At 40.1% G+C, this 15,813-nt stretch overlaps 1 protein-coding gene across 4 annotated transcripts in view; it reads left to right on the top strand.

Moving 5' to 3' along the window:
• SLC7A6 (solute carrier family 7 member 6) overlaps window positions 1–15,678 on the top strand; it is a 34,120-nt gene extending 18,442 nt beyond the window's left edge. For all 4 annotated transcript variants that reach the window (XM_082232353.1, XM_082232352.1, XM_082232351.1 and 1 more), the window contains 8 exons: window positions 554–679; window positions 6,548–6,692; window positions 8,183–8,306; window positions 12,322–12,425; window positions 13,828–13,924; window positions 14,627–14,776; window positions 14,981–15,164; window positions 15,476–15,678. In XM_082232353.1, the coding sequence (XP_082088479.1) occupies window positions 554–679; window positions 6,548–6,692; window positions 8,183–8,306; window positions 12,322–12,425; window positions 13,828–13,924; window positions 14,627–14,776; window positions 14,981–15,164; window positions 15,476–15,567 (1,022 nt within the window). In that variant the 3' untranslated portion in view covers window positions 15,568–15,678. The remainder of the gene's footprint in view (window positions 1–553; window positions 680–6,547; window positions 6,693–8,182; window positions 8,307–12,321; window positions 12,426–13,827; window positions 13,925–14,626; window positions 14,777–14,980; window positions 15,165–15,475) is intronic.
• Window positions 15,679–15,813: the final 135 nt, after the last annotated feature.

Here is a 15,813-nt window from a genome sequence, read left to right on the forward strand (position 1 = left end):
AAAATGGTTCGCTTAAGATGTTTCGCTGGACCATGGAACTACCCTTAATTTTTTCTAGCCCTTTAGGTCTAGTGGCTTGGGTATTTTTAACCACTATACTGACAGACTGTGTTGTCAAAGAGTTTTTAAGTGGTGATTCCTATTTTCGATAAGAATGTTGTCATTTAAAATGTGTATTCGTTTGCAACCTTCCTTCATTCCAAAGGTACAAGATTACTCCTAAGATGATAATTAGACTGCAAATTGGGCCAAGAAGTATTTCCATGCCTTCTAAACCCTCTCCTTAGATGTGCATATGTCCTGAAATCCTTTCTGCTTAGCAGTTTGTTGGAGGTTAACCAACTGTTAAATAACAGACAAGTTTTAGTAATAAAACTGTGTCTTTATAAATGCAGTTTTTCCTTATCCTGATTTCCTAAGCTTATTTGCACAAATATGTAATTGTGACATGTTAGCTCTAGCATGGAGAAGAATTTCAAACCAATGACTGATTTTTAAAAGACAAAAACAAAGCACTTTCTAATGCCTCCTTGCTTCCCTTTTTGTCTCCTAGGTCTTCTAACGTTTATAAATTGTGCCTATGTTAAATGGGGAACAAGGGTGCAGGATGCATTCACCTATGCCAAAGTCATTGCCCTTATTGTCATCATCATAACAGGAATTGTTAAACTAAGCCAGGGTAAGATTAATAGCTTAATGTGTAAAGGTTTGTACTGATCAGAAGAAAAATGTTAAGGAGCACTTACTGGGTTATTGATAAAATTCACAGCAGTTTCAGATCCCTTCAAAAAATAGGAAGCTTCAGGTATGGTATGTTACCAACGTTCTAATTGAACCAACTTCTGCTTATAAAACTAGAACTTGCATCTGTACTCTTAGATAGGAATGAAGGCAAAATTGAAAATAAAAACCCACAGTAAGAAAGTGACTTAACATAAATCTGGGAACTACTTGTGGTTTTACTCTGAAATTTAAAATCATATGTAAAATATACATGTGTGGAAGCATGGAGGAGCAACTTCTTAATGCTTTCACAGACACACCAGATGCTCCCCTCCTCCCAATAAAAAATATCTGCATCCTTCTGCAGCTTCATTGCATCCTTCTGCAGCTTCATTTTTGTTGTGTTATGTATGCCCTTAAGTTGATAACTACACATGACAAAGTGTTGCATATAGCTGGGCCTCTATTTTACTTAGTCATTGAAATATTAATTTAGTTTTATTCATTGATTTTATTGAAGTTCATTTATATCCCACCTTCTGTACCTCAGTGGCAGAGCACCTGCTTTTCATGTAGAACAGGGGTGGCCAACTCCCAAGAGACTGCGAGAGTTAAAGACTGGGAGTGATCTACCCCCTTTTGGGGGTTCAGGTCAAAGTTTTTGAGCTTTTCTTCGGAAGGAAAGCCCTGTTATGGGGGGGTTCAGGTCAAACTTGTTGAGCTTCTTTTAGGGAGGAGGGAAGGCCCATTTTTGGGGGGGTGAAGGACCAAAATGTTGAGCTTTTTTTAGAGGAGCCAAAGTTGTTCAGCTTCTTTAGGGGGAGCCACTGATCTACCAGTGATCTACCACAGATGTCCAGTGATCTACCGGTAGATCACGATCTACCTGTTGGACGTGCCTAATGTAGAAGATCTCATGTGCAATTCTCAGTATCTCTAGATAGGACTGGCAAACATGTCAGCCTGTCAGTCAGTCAGTGTAAGCAAAACTGAGATGGATTGATGCAATAGTCTGCTTTGGTATAAAGCAGTTTCCTATGTTCCATCACAGAACTCAAGGTGGTGCACATCAGCTTCCAAGGTGGCTTACCATCCAGGCACTGACCAGACCCAAATTTATTGGCTTTAACAGATGGCTGCATTAAGTTTCCTTAGACCATGTCCCCTAGGGCATTTTAGGCACTTCAGGCCATCTATTTTCACCCTTAACAATACTCTATGTACATTTCAAAGTGTCTGCAGGTTTCTTGAAAAACTAAAATTTTGAAAAATTGTTTTTAGCCTTCACTGTTGTAGAAGAATAGCCTCTTTGACCCATTGAGAGTAACTGGAACCTGTTTTCTAGTGAAGTGAGTGTTTTAAGACACAGAAGTGGTGCCTGTTGGGACTGGTAATGCAGAAGGCAGCAGGACTAGCAATAGGCGGAGCCAAAGCCAGTGACAGGTGGAGCCAACTAATTCTGCTTTTGTTCCCATCCCCTTACCTGCTGAGTTCCACAAAGGCAACACTTGAAACTAAGGCAGAGGAAGTTGGCAGGCAGCTCCACCCCCTGGACTGGTTGTAAGAAGAAGAAGAAAAACAGGCAGGTGGAGCCTGGCTGATGGCAGACTGAGGTTGCAGAGGGTAGTACCCCATTTGTCCTAATGGACCAGCCTCTCCTGGGGCACAGCAGTAGTGTCTTTACCAGGCCTTTGTAGATATTTCTCACATTGAGATATTGCTGTTTTAGAAGTAGAAGTTGAATGCACTCTTGGGGATATGGAATTGGTTGTGCAGTTTTGTGGATGCTAACTGGTCCATAGAATGGACAGTTTTGTTTCATATTATAGGAGAGTACAAAAGGATGGTGTTAGAGGGCTGACACCATGCTATGGCTGCTTATTATCCCAAAGCACATGAACTAGATTCAGGTTTTTCCTTAAGGGATTATATATTACAAGAATGCCACTGCTGAGAAAAAATAAAAAAATCCTTCCTGTAGCACCTTAAAGACCAACTAAGTTAGTTCTTGGTATGAGCTTTCGTGTGCATGCACACTTCTTCAGATACAGTGTGTATCTGAAGAAGTGTGCATGCACACGAAAGCTCATACCAAGAACTAACTTAGTTGGTCTTTAAGGTGCTACTGGAAGGATTTTTTTATTTTGACTATGGCAGACCAACACGGCTACCTATCTGTAACTGCTGAGAAAAAAAAGGATACCTTCTTGTTATGGGGTATGGGGAGTTGCTGGGTTGCAGTTTTAGTGACTGGCTATGTTGAATATGAAGGGTGGTGCTGTGGGTTAAACCACAGAGCCTAGGGCTTGCCGATCAGAAGGTCGGCGGTTTGAATCCCCACGACGGAGTGAGCTCCCATTGCTCTGTTCCTACTCCTGCCAACCTAGCAGTTCGAAAGCACGAAGTGCAAGTAGATAAATAGGTACTGCTCCGGCGGGAAGGTAAACGGTGTTTCCGTGTGCTGCTTTGGTTCGTCAGAAGTGGCTTAGTCATGCTGGCCAAATGACCCGGAAGCTGTACACCGGCTTCCTCAGCCAGTAAAGTGAGATGAGCGCTGCAACCCCAGAGTCATCCATAACTGGACCTAACGGTCAGGGGTACCTTTACATTTTATGTTGAATATGCCTTGCTACTGCCTTACCAAAATGTAAGTGCCTTGGTTAGTTGAATCTAACCAAGTGGTCTACACATGATCTAATGAGTACCTCAGGTTTATGTATTCGTAATTAATTTAAAACAGACATCAATCACTACCACCATCATCATCATCATCATTATTATTATTATTATTATTATTATTATTATTATGGTGGTGGTGCCTGATGGTGTGCGTGGGCTTAAACCCCTTAATTTCCAACTCCAAATTGGCTCTGTCTCCTCACCCAAATAACAGTTGCTATCCAAAGAAAGTTGTTAATGTGTACTGTAGACATTGTACATGCAGCTCAGACTCCCTTTGTGTTTTTTTGCAGGCAGGGGGTTGCAAAGCAGTTCCTTTGTTCAATGAGGTTAAACACTTTCTAAATAGAAGAGTTTGGTCAGTGTCTTATAAGTGTGTCTTTTCTGTGTTGTTTTTGTTTTTATTAAAGTAAGTTTTTAGACAAACAAAACTGGGCTCCCCTGCCCTTCCAATGGCAATTGGCTGTCAGGGTGCGACTGAATAGAATGGAAATAGTGGTGGATAGGTGTTAATTCCTCCCCCCCATCCCATGATTCTGATGAAGTCTCTCTCTCTCTCTCTCTCTCTCTCTCTCTCACACACACACACACACACACACACACACACACACAGAGAGAGAGAGAGACTTCATCAGAATCATGGGATGGGGGGGGGATTAACACCTATCCACCACTATTTCCAGAGTGCTGTTAACACAGGGAGAGGGAATTATTAAACCTCCCACTGTAGTCTCTGCCCTATCCAGGCTTCTCAAGCAGCAGCTATTTACATTAGAAAAATGTTTGCACATTAATTTATTTAACAAAGTTTATATATTACTTGATTGTAATAGAACCTCAAAGCAGTTTATAGGACGAGAATTGCTTTGATACAGCTAACATCATGTTGAGTTTGGCCCTGACCTACCCTATGCACCTTTAAGTGTAATACTTCTGTTACTTTAACACCAGGTTGATCCCAGAGCCAGTCATATTACGGGCATTTACAAGCAGCCTATATGACCTTTATGTGCAGATTGCTGACAAGAGTGCACCTAAAAGCAAAGATCACATAGCACTTTCCTCCTCAGCCATGTTTTTCCTATTGCCTATTGTTCAACTTTACACAACTGAGCTTGCTGAAATATTTTCCCATGAGCTATGGTATCCTAGCTATTGTAGGTTTATCAGTGTTTTCACCTTTATTATTGATTTTTTAAAACAAGCTTTGTTTCCTGTTTATTTTGGAAGCATTCTTATTATGCTGACTTGAGAAAATAGGAAGTCTGCATTTCTACTATGCCAAACTACATCTGTATTTTAGAAGGACTATATGCCATGTTCTTTCCTTATCCGTTGGGCCTGTGCAGAATAATGCATGAATGTTACACAATGTGCTCTTCTGGCGGTATGATTTTTGCTTTTAATATAACCCTCTACTGGGTTCACTGTTCTAACTTGGCTGGTATTCCATCTTCCCAATGCTTTATAAGGAGATAAAGTGGTGAATATGGTGAGAATAAACAGATATGCTGTGATATTCTTAAATATTGAACAGAATTCTAAATGAGATACTGCAATGTTTTTAAAAGCTGCTTTTGCAGTGATTGCCAAATAAAACCAATTAATTTTAAAAGCTGCTTTTGTGAAATTGCTTTCATCCAGCTTAAAAACACACTTGGAAAGCATGCCAAATTGGACAATATTAATTAGCTTTTGTAAATGGAAAGCTGTTGTAGTCTAGTAATCTAGAATAGTCTCGAATGTTGGACTATTTTGACTGTTGTTAGCTGCCCTGAGCCCAGCTTCGGCTGGGGAGGGCGGGATATAAATAAAAAATTATTATTATTATTATTATTATTATTATTATTATTATTATTATTATTATCTATTAATCATTTGTATGTTTGTAATTTTGGTTGTCTTAAAACTTTTCAGTGATATGGGCTAAAATATTTCAGTGATGTGGGTTAACAGTTGTTAGGTCAAGACTTACGGGTAGCCATCAGACTGTGGCACTGCTCTCATTCAAATGTCTACGTCAATGTCATTGACAATGGCTAATTGTCAATGTCAATTAACCATGGTTAATATTTTTCTGTGAACCTGTAGTTGGTTCGCACTTCATTTCTTCCCAGGAAAAGTGGGAGCAACATGCTGAGCCTTTGCTTAGTGTTATACCTGAACTGGGATCATAGTTTGTTTTCTGACCAAACCTCATTATATTAGTAGTACAGATAATATTTGAACCTGAGAACCAATCTGTGATGCAGAAACACATTTTGGATACATTTTTATACATAAAAAATCTAGACTCTAGATACCTTGTATATAAAAGTACTTTGGCAAGAGGTGAAGTTGTAATGCCAAGGCTGCCTGCAGCCAGTTTAATTAACTGTGGTTTGAACTGCTGTGAGCCAAGTCTGTCTCTGATGATGCATGTAAATTGGGTATGTATTGAACTAGAGTTCCTCAGAAATAAAGCAATGTGTGTTTTTTTGGGTTTTTTTATAAAATTTTAAATTTCGTGCTTTTTAAAAAAATTTATTTAATCATTTTTTCAATACAAACAACAACCACAAAAAACACATACAACAAAAACCACAATAACAGTAATAACACAATTTAACAATTCGGATTTGAGTACTGATATACCTATAACTACACCTTTTTAACAATAAAGCAATGTTTCTACTAACTGAAATGCCCTTATTTGCTCTAAAGGCAAGCAACAGGGAGATGTTATGCAGCCTGGTATATCCATGCAGTAGAATGAGGTGTTTGATTGTCACTGTAGGCTAGGAATACAATTCCTTGAATGTTCCTTCACGTAAATAAAAAATAAAGAATATCTCATTTCAATTTAATTAATAACTTGTCAGGAGACAGTCCAGCGCAGCCCACAGCTAGCTATGCTAATTTTCTGCCTGCTAGTAGGCCCCCCCCCATTTATTTAAATGCAAGGCAGCATTTTAAAATCTTATTCTCTCCCATCTAGTTATGCCACGTGTGTGTGAGAGGGTGGTAGATCTCACTTTGCTGTCTTCAGAGAGTTTGAGACTTTCTCATTCTTCTTGCCTTTATTTTCCACTAAAGTGTATTAACAGTACCATCTGGTATGGTTTCCAACACTGTTCTTATTCCTCTGCTTTTCCTTTACACACAGGATACTCGGACCACTTTCAGGACTCTTTTGAGGGATCGTCTTGGAATCTTGGGGGTATTTCTCTTGCACTTTACTCTGCCTTGTTCTCATACTCAGGTTGGGACACCCTCAATTTTGTAACTGAAGAAATAAAACACCCAGAAAGGTAAATGTTTCCTAAAGCTATTTCACCTTTTTCAGTTTGTTTGAAGTATCTCCTAAGAGTCAATGTAATTAAAAAATCATCTTGAAGTGTGAGATAACTTTATTTCTAGCTGAAGAAATATTTTACATGGACATAAACAATTCTGAACCTTGACGCTACAAAGAGTAACTAACAGAATTTTGAAGCCTGAGAGACATTTAAAAAAGTTTGACTGGCTGTAGCAAACTGCACATTGTTTCCGATTTGCAGGATTGACAAAGCTGGACATAGTCAGGGCTGGCCCACCCATGAGACTAGGTGAGGTGACCACCTCAGGTGGCAGGATCCATAGGGGCAGCAGGTCTGGCCTCCTAGAAATTCATCATACACTGCTGCTGTTGCTCCTGCTGCTGCCACCACCACAGTAGCATCAGTGGCTGCAGTGTGTTCCTTGGAGGCCAGATCTGCTATCTCCTTGGCAGCTCCCCTCCTGGTGCCACCTCTACAGCAGCCTCTTGGAAAATAGGAGGCCCTGCTGGTCTCTTCCTATCCCTAGGGGGGGAATTGTGAGGGTTGCCCTCTGGGGTCTCCTGGGTTCCACACCTGCCCAGAATGATTTAGAGTAGGCCCCTTCCCTCCTGCACCCCACAATGGCCCTTGATCTCCACTTCAACTATTGATTAAGGTTGGTTTGATTCCCTTCTGCCTTGTCTTAGGCCTAGTTCTCATTGATGCAACACTTTGGACTTTTAAATGGGGGCTCATATAGCTGAATGACAGCTGCATGCAAAAAGAAGAATATTTGTGCATTGAAAAGATGGTGCCAGGGAAGAGTGTTGTAGCCTTGCCTTTTTCTATGTATAGCACTGTTTGCAGCATGGAGGAACAGTCACGTAAACTTCTCCCTGCAGTGTGAACTGGTACAGCCCAAACACCTCTGTGAGAAGTAGGCCACAAAAGTAATGAAAATAAGGCATTTTCTTTAGCTTGTTTTTAATAGAACTCCTAGTTCTCATATGAAGCTTTTATCAGTCCAAACATGATTGTAAATACCTGATATCCCAGTAAGGTAAATAAAGTAAAGGACCACTGGACAGCTAAGTCCAGTCAAAGGCAACTATGGGGTGCAACGCTTATCTCGCTTCAGGCCAAGGGAGCTGGCGTTTGTCCACAGACAGCTTTCTGGGTCAAGTGGACAGCATGATTAAATCACTTCTGGTGCAACGAACACCATGATGGAAGCCCGAGTGCATGGCTGCAGTACCTATTTATTTACTTGCATTGGTGAGCTTTCAAACTGCTAGGTTGGCAGAAGATGGGGCAGAACAACGGGAGCTCACCTTGTTGTGCAGATTCGAACTTCCGATCAGCAAACCCAAAAGGCTTAGTGGTTTAGACCACAGCACCACCCGCATCCCTTGTGATATCCCAGTAGGTATTAGTCAGGATGAAAAGAGTAATAGCTACTTCTAAGTTGTGTGTTTGTTTTTTATTTTGTTTCATTTAACCAGGAACCTGCCTCTAGCTATTGCTGTTTCTATGCCAATTGTGACAATTATCTACATATTGACCAATATAGCATATTATACAGTGCTGGATATTAATGCTGTGCTTTCTAGTGATGCAGTGGCAGTGGTAAGTCTGATATTGCTATTGTTATGTGTGTTTATGCACTTCACTTTGAGTAAGTTGCATCTTGAGCTGTGCAGCCTTTTTGTGATTCAGATGACCCAGTCTCTATATGATCTAGAACTTCTGGGCACTGTTTATGGCCAGACTATCTTTTGATTTCTCCAAACTTGTGTGTATACATCCACGTGAATTGGCGACAGTTATCCAGAATGAAACAAACAACCTTTAAGGATGCAGTTTGGAGGCTTATATATATGTGAAAATGAACCTTCCCCAAGAATTGTTTTCAGTTGGTTGACTGAAATATAATTTGTGCAAAAATAGTAATGCTAATTGGGAAAATTGATCACTTGCAAGGACTCAGACCAGCGTAGCAATTCATGGAAAACGTTGTCCTATTTATAATAGAAGAGACTCTGCAGAAATGCTGTCACTTTAGGCAAGACTGGAAGTAGTATGCATGTGGGTTGGACATGTAGAAAGTAAAAATGTTCTGGAGACAGTCTGCACCAACAGTGTAACAGAGTGGGTTCTTGGGATCTTACTTCAGGCAAGAGACCCAAGCCAGGTTGGAAGAAGTCGGGGTGGGGGGGGGGCATGCATTGCTCTAACCCACTATCTTCCACTCTGACAATGAATGACAGATCCTGTTGCTAAGAACACTACTGGTTTGCAGTTTGGGTAATCATAGGGTGAAATTGGGGAAACCTACTGGCAACATCCTACTTGCTCCCCCGCCCCCAGTCTTCTTATACAGTTTATTCTTTGAATTGCATGAGATGTTTTGCAACTAATGCACAAAAGGTATTTGAAATATATTTTGATTTTATATTCATTCCATTGTTGATCTTTTGACATCTGACCGACTATCTGATTTCTTATCTATTTACTTATGTAGGTATTTAAATGCCTAACATTTTAAGAAATCACTATGGGGCTGATAGGTTACTTCTCTGCTTTCTTTTCAAATAACTCAGTTGTGTTAAAGGTCACTCCAATTACTACAGAATACTATATAGGATATTTACAACTTTTAAATTACATATGCGGGATCAAAGTCTTTTTAGGTCAGCACACTTTACCAAACAAAATTGTTTTTTAAGGGGGAGTTTAGCTGAGTAGTTAAGTTGTTGTGTCTTAGAACAAGCTTTTTAAATTTTTGGTGTTTTGATCATTCTCTTTAGACTAATCTAGCATAGCATCCCAAATGTAAAATTTCCAGGTTCAAATACACAGCCAGAAGCTTCTTGTAATTTGGCCAAGGTGAAATTCATTGGTGTATGTTGCCTATTTGTGATTTTAATCTTTTTAGTTAGAAGGGTTATCGGAGCTTTAAGTAATCAGATTTCATTATTAATCCATTTACTACTTTCTGACTGCAGTTCAGGAGAAGTTGCGCTCCAGGACTTGTCCAACTGTGCATGTATGAAACTGGAATTAGGGACACAGTACTTATCAAAGCCTTTAATATCCAATCAGTCAGTTTCATTGTTATATTCACATACATTTACATTGTTATATAGAACATCTTACACGTTCATGAAATGTACAGTGGTCCCTCGGGTTACAGACGCTTCAGGTTACAGACTCTGCTAATCCAGAAATAGTACCTCGGATTAAGAACTTTGCTTCAGGGTGAAAACAGAAATTGTGCAGCGGTGGCGCGGCGGCATTGTCAGGCCCCATTAGCTAAAGTGGTACCTCAGGTTAAGAACAGTTTCAGGTTAAGAACGGACCTCCAGAACAAATTAAGTTCTTATCCCGAGATACCACTGTACTATTTAAATAAAACTGATTGAATATTATTAGGAGCTCCTAATAGCATTCACAGCCTCTCTCTTTACTACTACTGTTACTCATTAGGCTTGTTTGAATCACCCAGATTATAGTTAATCCAGTTTATAAATTGTGGTGTTTTCTTTGTGATGATTTCTTTTCAGAATATCTTGCAGAAAGACAAAACCAGCTTCACAGAGTGAACAGGTTTTTTAAAAGTTCTTTGGAATTAAACCTGGCAGATTCCCTCATTAATCTACTGTAATCCTTCAAATACAGAAATGTTGTGCCTAAAGTACTAACCAAATTAAATACCTAATATCTACAGTATATGGGGTTTTATCTAAGGCTAGTCCTATTCAGAGTAGACCCATTGAAGTTAATGGACATGACTACCTTAGTGGCGCTGTGGTCTAAACCACAGAGCCTAGGGCTTGCTGGCAGTTCGAATCCCCGTGACGGGATAAGCTCCCGTTGTTCGGTCCCAGCTCCTGCCAATTTAGCAGTTCGAAAGCACATCAAAGTGCAAATAGATAAATAGGTACCGCTCTGGTGGGAAGGTAAACGGCGTTTCCGTGCACTGCTCTGGTTCGCGAGAAGTGGTTTAGTCATGCTGGCCACATGATCCGGAAGCTGTCTGCGGACAAATGCCGGCTCCCTTGGCCTATAGAGCGAGATGAGTGCCGCAACCCCAGAGTCGTCCGCGACTGGACCTAACGGTCAGGGGTACCTTTACCTTTACCTTAGCTTCATTAATTTAATTGAGTTTACTCTATTGAATACCAACAAGACAGAGGAATGAGTTTCATCTAGACACTGATGAGGAGCTAGAGAATATGACAGAAGGCTTCTTCCACCCCATTTTACATATGCAAAATGAAGGCACAGGCATGCCTTTGTTTCTGCAGCTAGCTGAAATTTGAGGCATGGTTTCCTTTTGAAGTCCTATGCTCAAGCTACTAGAAGGCTGGACTATGGTTTGGCAATCTATAGGCTTGCATATTTTATTTTCATCCTTCCCATCAGATGTGCCAATTTTAGCCCTGATTTCCTTGTTGAATATGCCACTGTGGCATACAAATTGGTGAATTTGGGTTTGTGCTTCACATCTGAAACCAGAACTGGAATGCTCAAGTCTGAGATTTGGCCATTGGTATGACCCAGTCCAATCTCTCTCCATAGTGGATTAAGTGCAGAGGTACTGGTGGCTGCCTGCAAATCATGGTTTAGGTACACATTCCTCGCCCATCTCCCCTTTCAAAAATTGCTTCAAAACATGCATCTTCAATTTGTGATGGATCCTCCTAAACACACAAATTGCATCAGTGAGTGTGTAACACAAAATCCATGGCTAACACTGGGAATGGAAGAGATGAAGGAAATTGCTCCAGAAAATGAGGAATGTGGAAGTAGTGTATATTCCAAAGGGTGGCCTCCAATTTCATTTTCCAAACCATGGTTCACAGGGAACCAGTATATACCTACAACCCTGTATATTAGCCATCCTATTCCCCATGCAGCACTGCTATTGCCTGCTATTCTGCATTCTCTTTTTGGAGAAAAAGAATGGGACATCATTCCTCAAATGTGGAGCAGAAATGCCACAATAGTAGTGAGATTACAGTAGAAGGTATTTTCACTGGATGATAGAGGAAGAGGAAATATTTAATTATGGAGGCATGACTTGGCTGGTGCTGAGGAAAAGCAATGAAAAATGCAGAGTTGCAGTAAAAATAAGGAAGGTCATCAATGAATTGTAGGTCATTATAAGAGCAGCAACCATAAATTATTTGGGATGTATTTCTTGGTAAAGCTTTCAAACAAGTATATTTCTGTCTCCTTATGCTAAAAGCCATCCTTTCCTTAAACAATTTAATTTGGAGCTACTCAGGAGTCAGACTGTTTTATTGCTTTTTTATAATTTGTGATGCAGCATATTTGCCTAGGGACCTAGGCAGGGCAAAGAAGCAGAATCATTTAGCAATCTAATTTGTTCAAGATTGCCCACAATTCTCTGTACCTTGGACTTTCTAAAACAGTAAATTCAAATTGAATTTATTTCTGAAATTCAATCTAACAGGACTTGAACTTCAGAGCAGGACACATTTTCCACATCTGCTGATGGGTTGTTTACTCTGTTGTACAGACTGGGTACTTTTTTGACCATATATTTTACAAAGAAATCTCTCTGTGTGTGGAGGTTCAACATGTTCTAATTTTTCTCCCTTCCCTCTTACATTAGACATTTGCTGAGCAAGTATTTGGCATGTTCAGTTGGACAATCCCGATTGCTGTTGCCTTGTCCTGCTTTGGTGGACTCAATGCATCTATTTTGGCATCATCTAGGTAAAGCGTCTAATTTTAGTAATCTGTAAGGCTATACCTACCCCAAAGAGAGAGAGGGGTGGGTGGGTGGGGTAGTTACCATTGTATGCTTGGTATAAATTGTACAGGCTTTCTGAAGATGCTCATGATCTTTATATTCCTGGTTTCAGTGTTTGTCTTCAGGGTTGTTGCTTTTTGGAGTCCCCCGCCCCTTTAAATCAACAGATGTACTTTGTAACTAGCTGTAACAAAATACTCTGTAACAAACTAGCTGGGATACACAACTTCACTTCTACAGTTTTAAGAGCATAAACCAGGGGTCAGCAACCTTTTTTCAGCCATGGGCAGGTCCACTGTCCCTCCGACCATGTGTTGGGCCAGACTGCATTTTTGGGGGGGAAATGAACAAATTCCTATGACCCAGAAATAACCCAGAGATGCATTTTAAACAAAAGCACACATTCTACTCATGTAAAAACACCAGGCAGGCCTCACAAATAACCCAGAGATGCATTTTAAATAAAAAGACACATTCTACTCATGTAAAGACACTCTGATTCCTGGACCGTCTGTAGGCCAGATTGAGAAGGCGATTGGGCCGCATCTGGCCCCCGGCCTTAGGTTGCCTACCCCTGGCATAAACTGTCACAAAGCTACTCTTTCCTTACATACCTTTTTGACTATTGTTCTTAAATTCATCCTTCTACACAGATAAACATGCCTGTAGTCAGTTATAACAGATTCTATTAAGGGTGCAGTTTCAGGAAAGGAAGCAGCTGTACACAGAGTTAGACCTCAGGTCCATCTAGCTCAGTCTTGTCTTATACTGACTAACAGCAGCTCTCCAGGGGTTCAGATAGGAGTATTTTCCCAGTCCTATTTGGAGATGTTGGGAGTGGAATGTAGGATTGTCTGCATGCAAAGCAGGTGCGTTCCTTCTGAGCTATGACCTTTCAAAAGAATCTGCTTGAATCTTGCACAGAAGTTTAGAAAAGGACAAAGGAGGAAAATGCAGCTATGAGTTGGGAGGATTGAAGAGGCTACCCTATGTGCAGAAAACAAAATTGGAACCATTTTCAGGGTGGGTAGGAGGGAACAGATACTTGTGGAGACCAAACCCAGTTTCCCTTTGTTTCCAATCTGAAAATAAGCATCATCTGCATGAATGTTGCTGCTCATTCGACCAAGCAAATACATTTGTAGAAAAGGGAAGCAAATGATGTCTAGATTCTGTGATGCATGTAATCTTTCATAACGGTTGCAGTCCTAGACTGTCTTGGCTAATGCTTCAGATCAGACTAGTTGAGCATTGGCTTGGATAAAATAAATCACAGGTTGATGTATTAGCTGCTGCTTTTTACTTAATATTAGATATAACTGTCTAATCTGACATCATCATCATCATCATCATTATTATTGGTAGGCTGTTCTTTGTTGGATCCCGGGAGGGTCATTTGCCTGACCTTTTGTCAATGATTCACATAGGAAGATTTACACCAGTCCCAGCGCTTCTCTTCAATGTAAGTTAACTACTGTAGCTTTTTATACCCCTATAATGGAGTAACTAGATAGACTTTTTAGTTACAGATGTTGCACCTTGTATATACCTGATGAAATGTAGAAACTCTGATGCTCCCTCAGTGTGGACAGTGGACAGAGCTAATAGAACATATTAAATTTCTTCATTTTGTAACTCACCCTGTCCCTATAAGTTAGAATTGTAAATTGAAACAACATATTCCTTGCTTAACCTCTTGATATTGAATCTCAGCCCAAATTAGATTACGATTTAATTTATGTGCTGCCTTTCCACAAAGGAAATTGTGTTCAAGACTGCTCACAATATACAGTGATCATAACAGCTGTACTTTAAAATTACCAACAAGCATTTCATTAATAAATGGGGCATGCCATCGGGGGTGGGGGTTAAGCTTGGAGCTGCCAGGGGGTAGATGTTGTATCATTGTGAAGTAGTCACTTAAGAGACCTTTCTGCATGCCTTTGTTGCTCTGAACTGTGCCCATGCAGCACATTCTAAGAATGGGCTGGCTGTGACTGATGGGAGTTGGGAGTCCAAAACATCTGGAGGGCTGCAGGTTTGAGGATGCTGTGTTATGGTGACACTACCAAAAAGATGAGCAAGTGCTAGTAATGACAGAGAATTTTTTTAAAAAATCCCTCTCTTGAGGTTTTCATGGTATTCATCTCCTTTTTCCTAACAGTGTACCATGACTCTCATATACTTGACTGTAGAAGATGTATTCCAGCTTATTAACTACTTCAGCTTCAGCTATTGGTTCTTTGTGGGACTATCAATTGCTGGGCAACTCTACCTCCGTTGGAAGCAACCAGATCGGCACAGGCCACTCAAGGTGAGAATGATATTACACCAATGCGCCGAGATGAGTAGCCTTGCACTGTGTCATTTGTTAAACTTTCTAGGTAGGCAGAAAGTGGTTTCTAGATTGGCATAAGGTGGTTTCTGATGAGAATCTTATGCTTGAAGAGAATAAAAAAAGTATAAATTGAAGTGTGACTTGGTTGTTCTTGATTCTAGTTCATTTCCTCTCTTACAGTTGAGCCTGTTTTTCCCAATAGTCTTCTGCATATGCTCAGTATTTCTGGTGGTGGTGCCTCTCTATAGTGACACCATTAATTCCCTGATTGGCATCGGCATTGCACTCTCAGGGATTCCAGTATACTTCGTGGGAGTCTCTTTACCCGTTTCCAAAAGACCACCCTTTGTCAGCAAGATTTTAGGTAAGGTACGGTATTTTGGGGGGCAGGGGGTGGGGTTGTTTTTTTTTAATGAATGATTAATAGAAGGATCACATAAGTTGTAATTTCAGAAAACTTTTAAGTGGGTGATAGTCAACATTAAAAGGAAAAGAAAATGGTTGTGTATTTTTTATGCTTATATATAACAAATATTGTTTTGTAGTACTTAGACCTCATTCTAGGAATGTGTTTACCACTGATGCAGCTGCCAGTCTCATTTCAGTAAGCCAGTGATTCTAACTGTTACTGTGTAGGTAGTTACCTGGTTAATTGTTTATTTTACTCTTGGGCAGGTGCTGTCACTCGAGCCACTCAGCTACTTTGCTACTGTGTTCTGACAGAAATGGATACTTTAGAAGAAAAACTAGAAACCAAATCTATATAAAGATGCAAAAGTGACTAAAAAGGTAAAACAAGATGCTCAAGAAATGATGAATTGACAGAAAACTTCACTGGAATCTGGAATTCTTACTAAACTTGGATTCTTGCCAGATCATACTGTGTCATGATCTAGTGTTTGTTATTTTTTTTATAAACTGTGATTGAAAAGCCAGTCTTCTCAGGCATAGAACTTACTATGATTTTCATCTACAGATTCTAAACTTTTCTTTAATAGTGAAATTGAGTGTTG

Source organism: Podarcis vaucheri (assembly GCF_965113315.1).
Source record: "Podarcis vaucheri genome assembly, chromosome: 7".
Lineage (NCBI taxonomy): Eukaryota > Metazoa > Chordata > Lepidosauria > Squamata > Lacertidae > Podarcis > Podarcis vaucheri.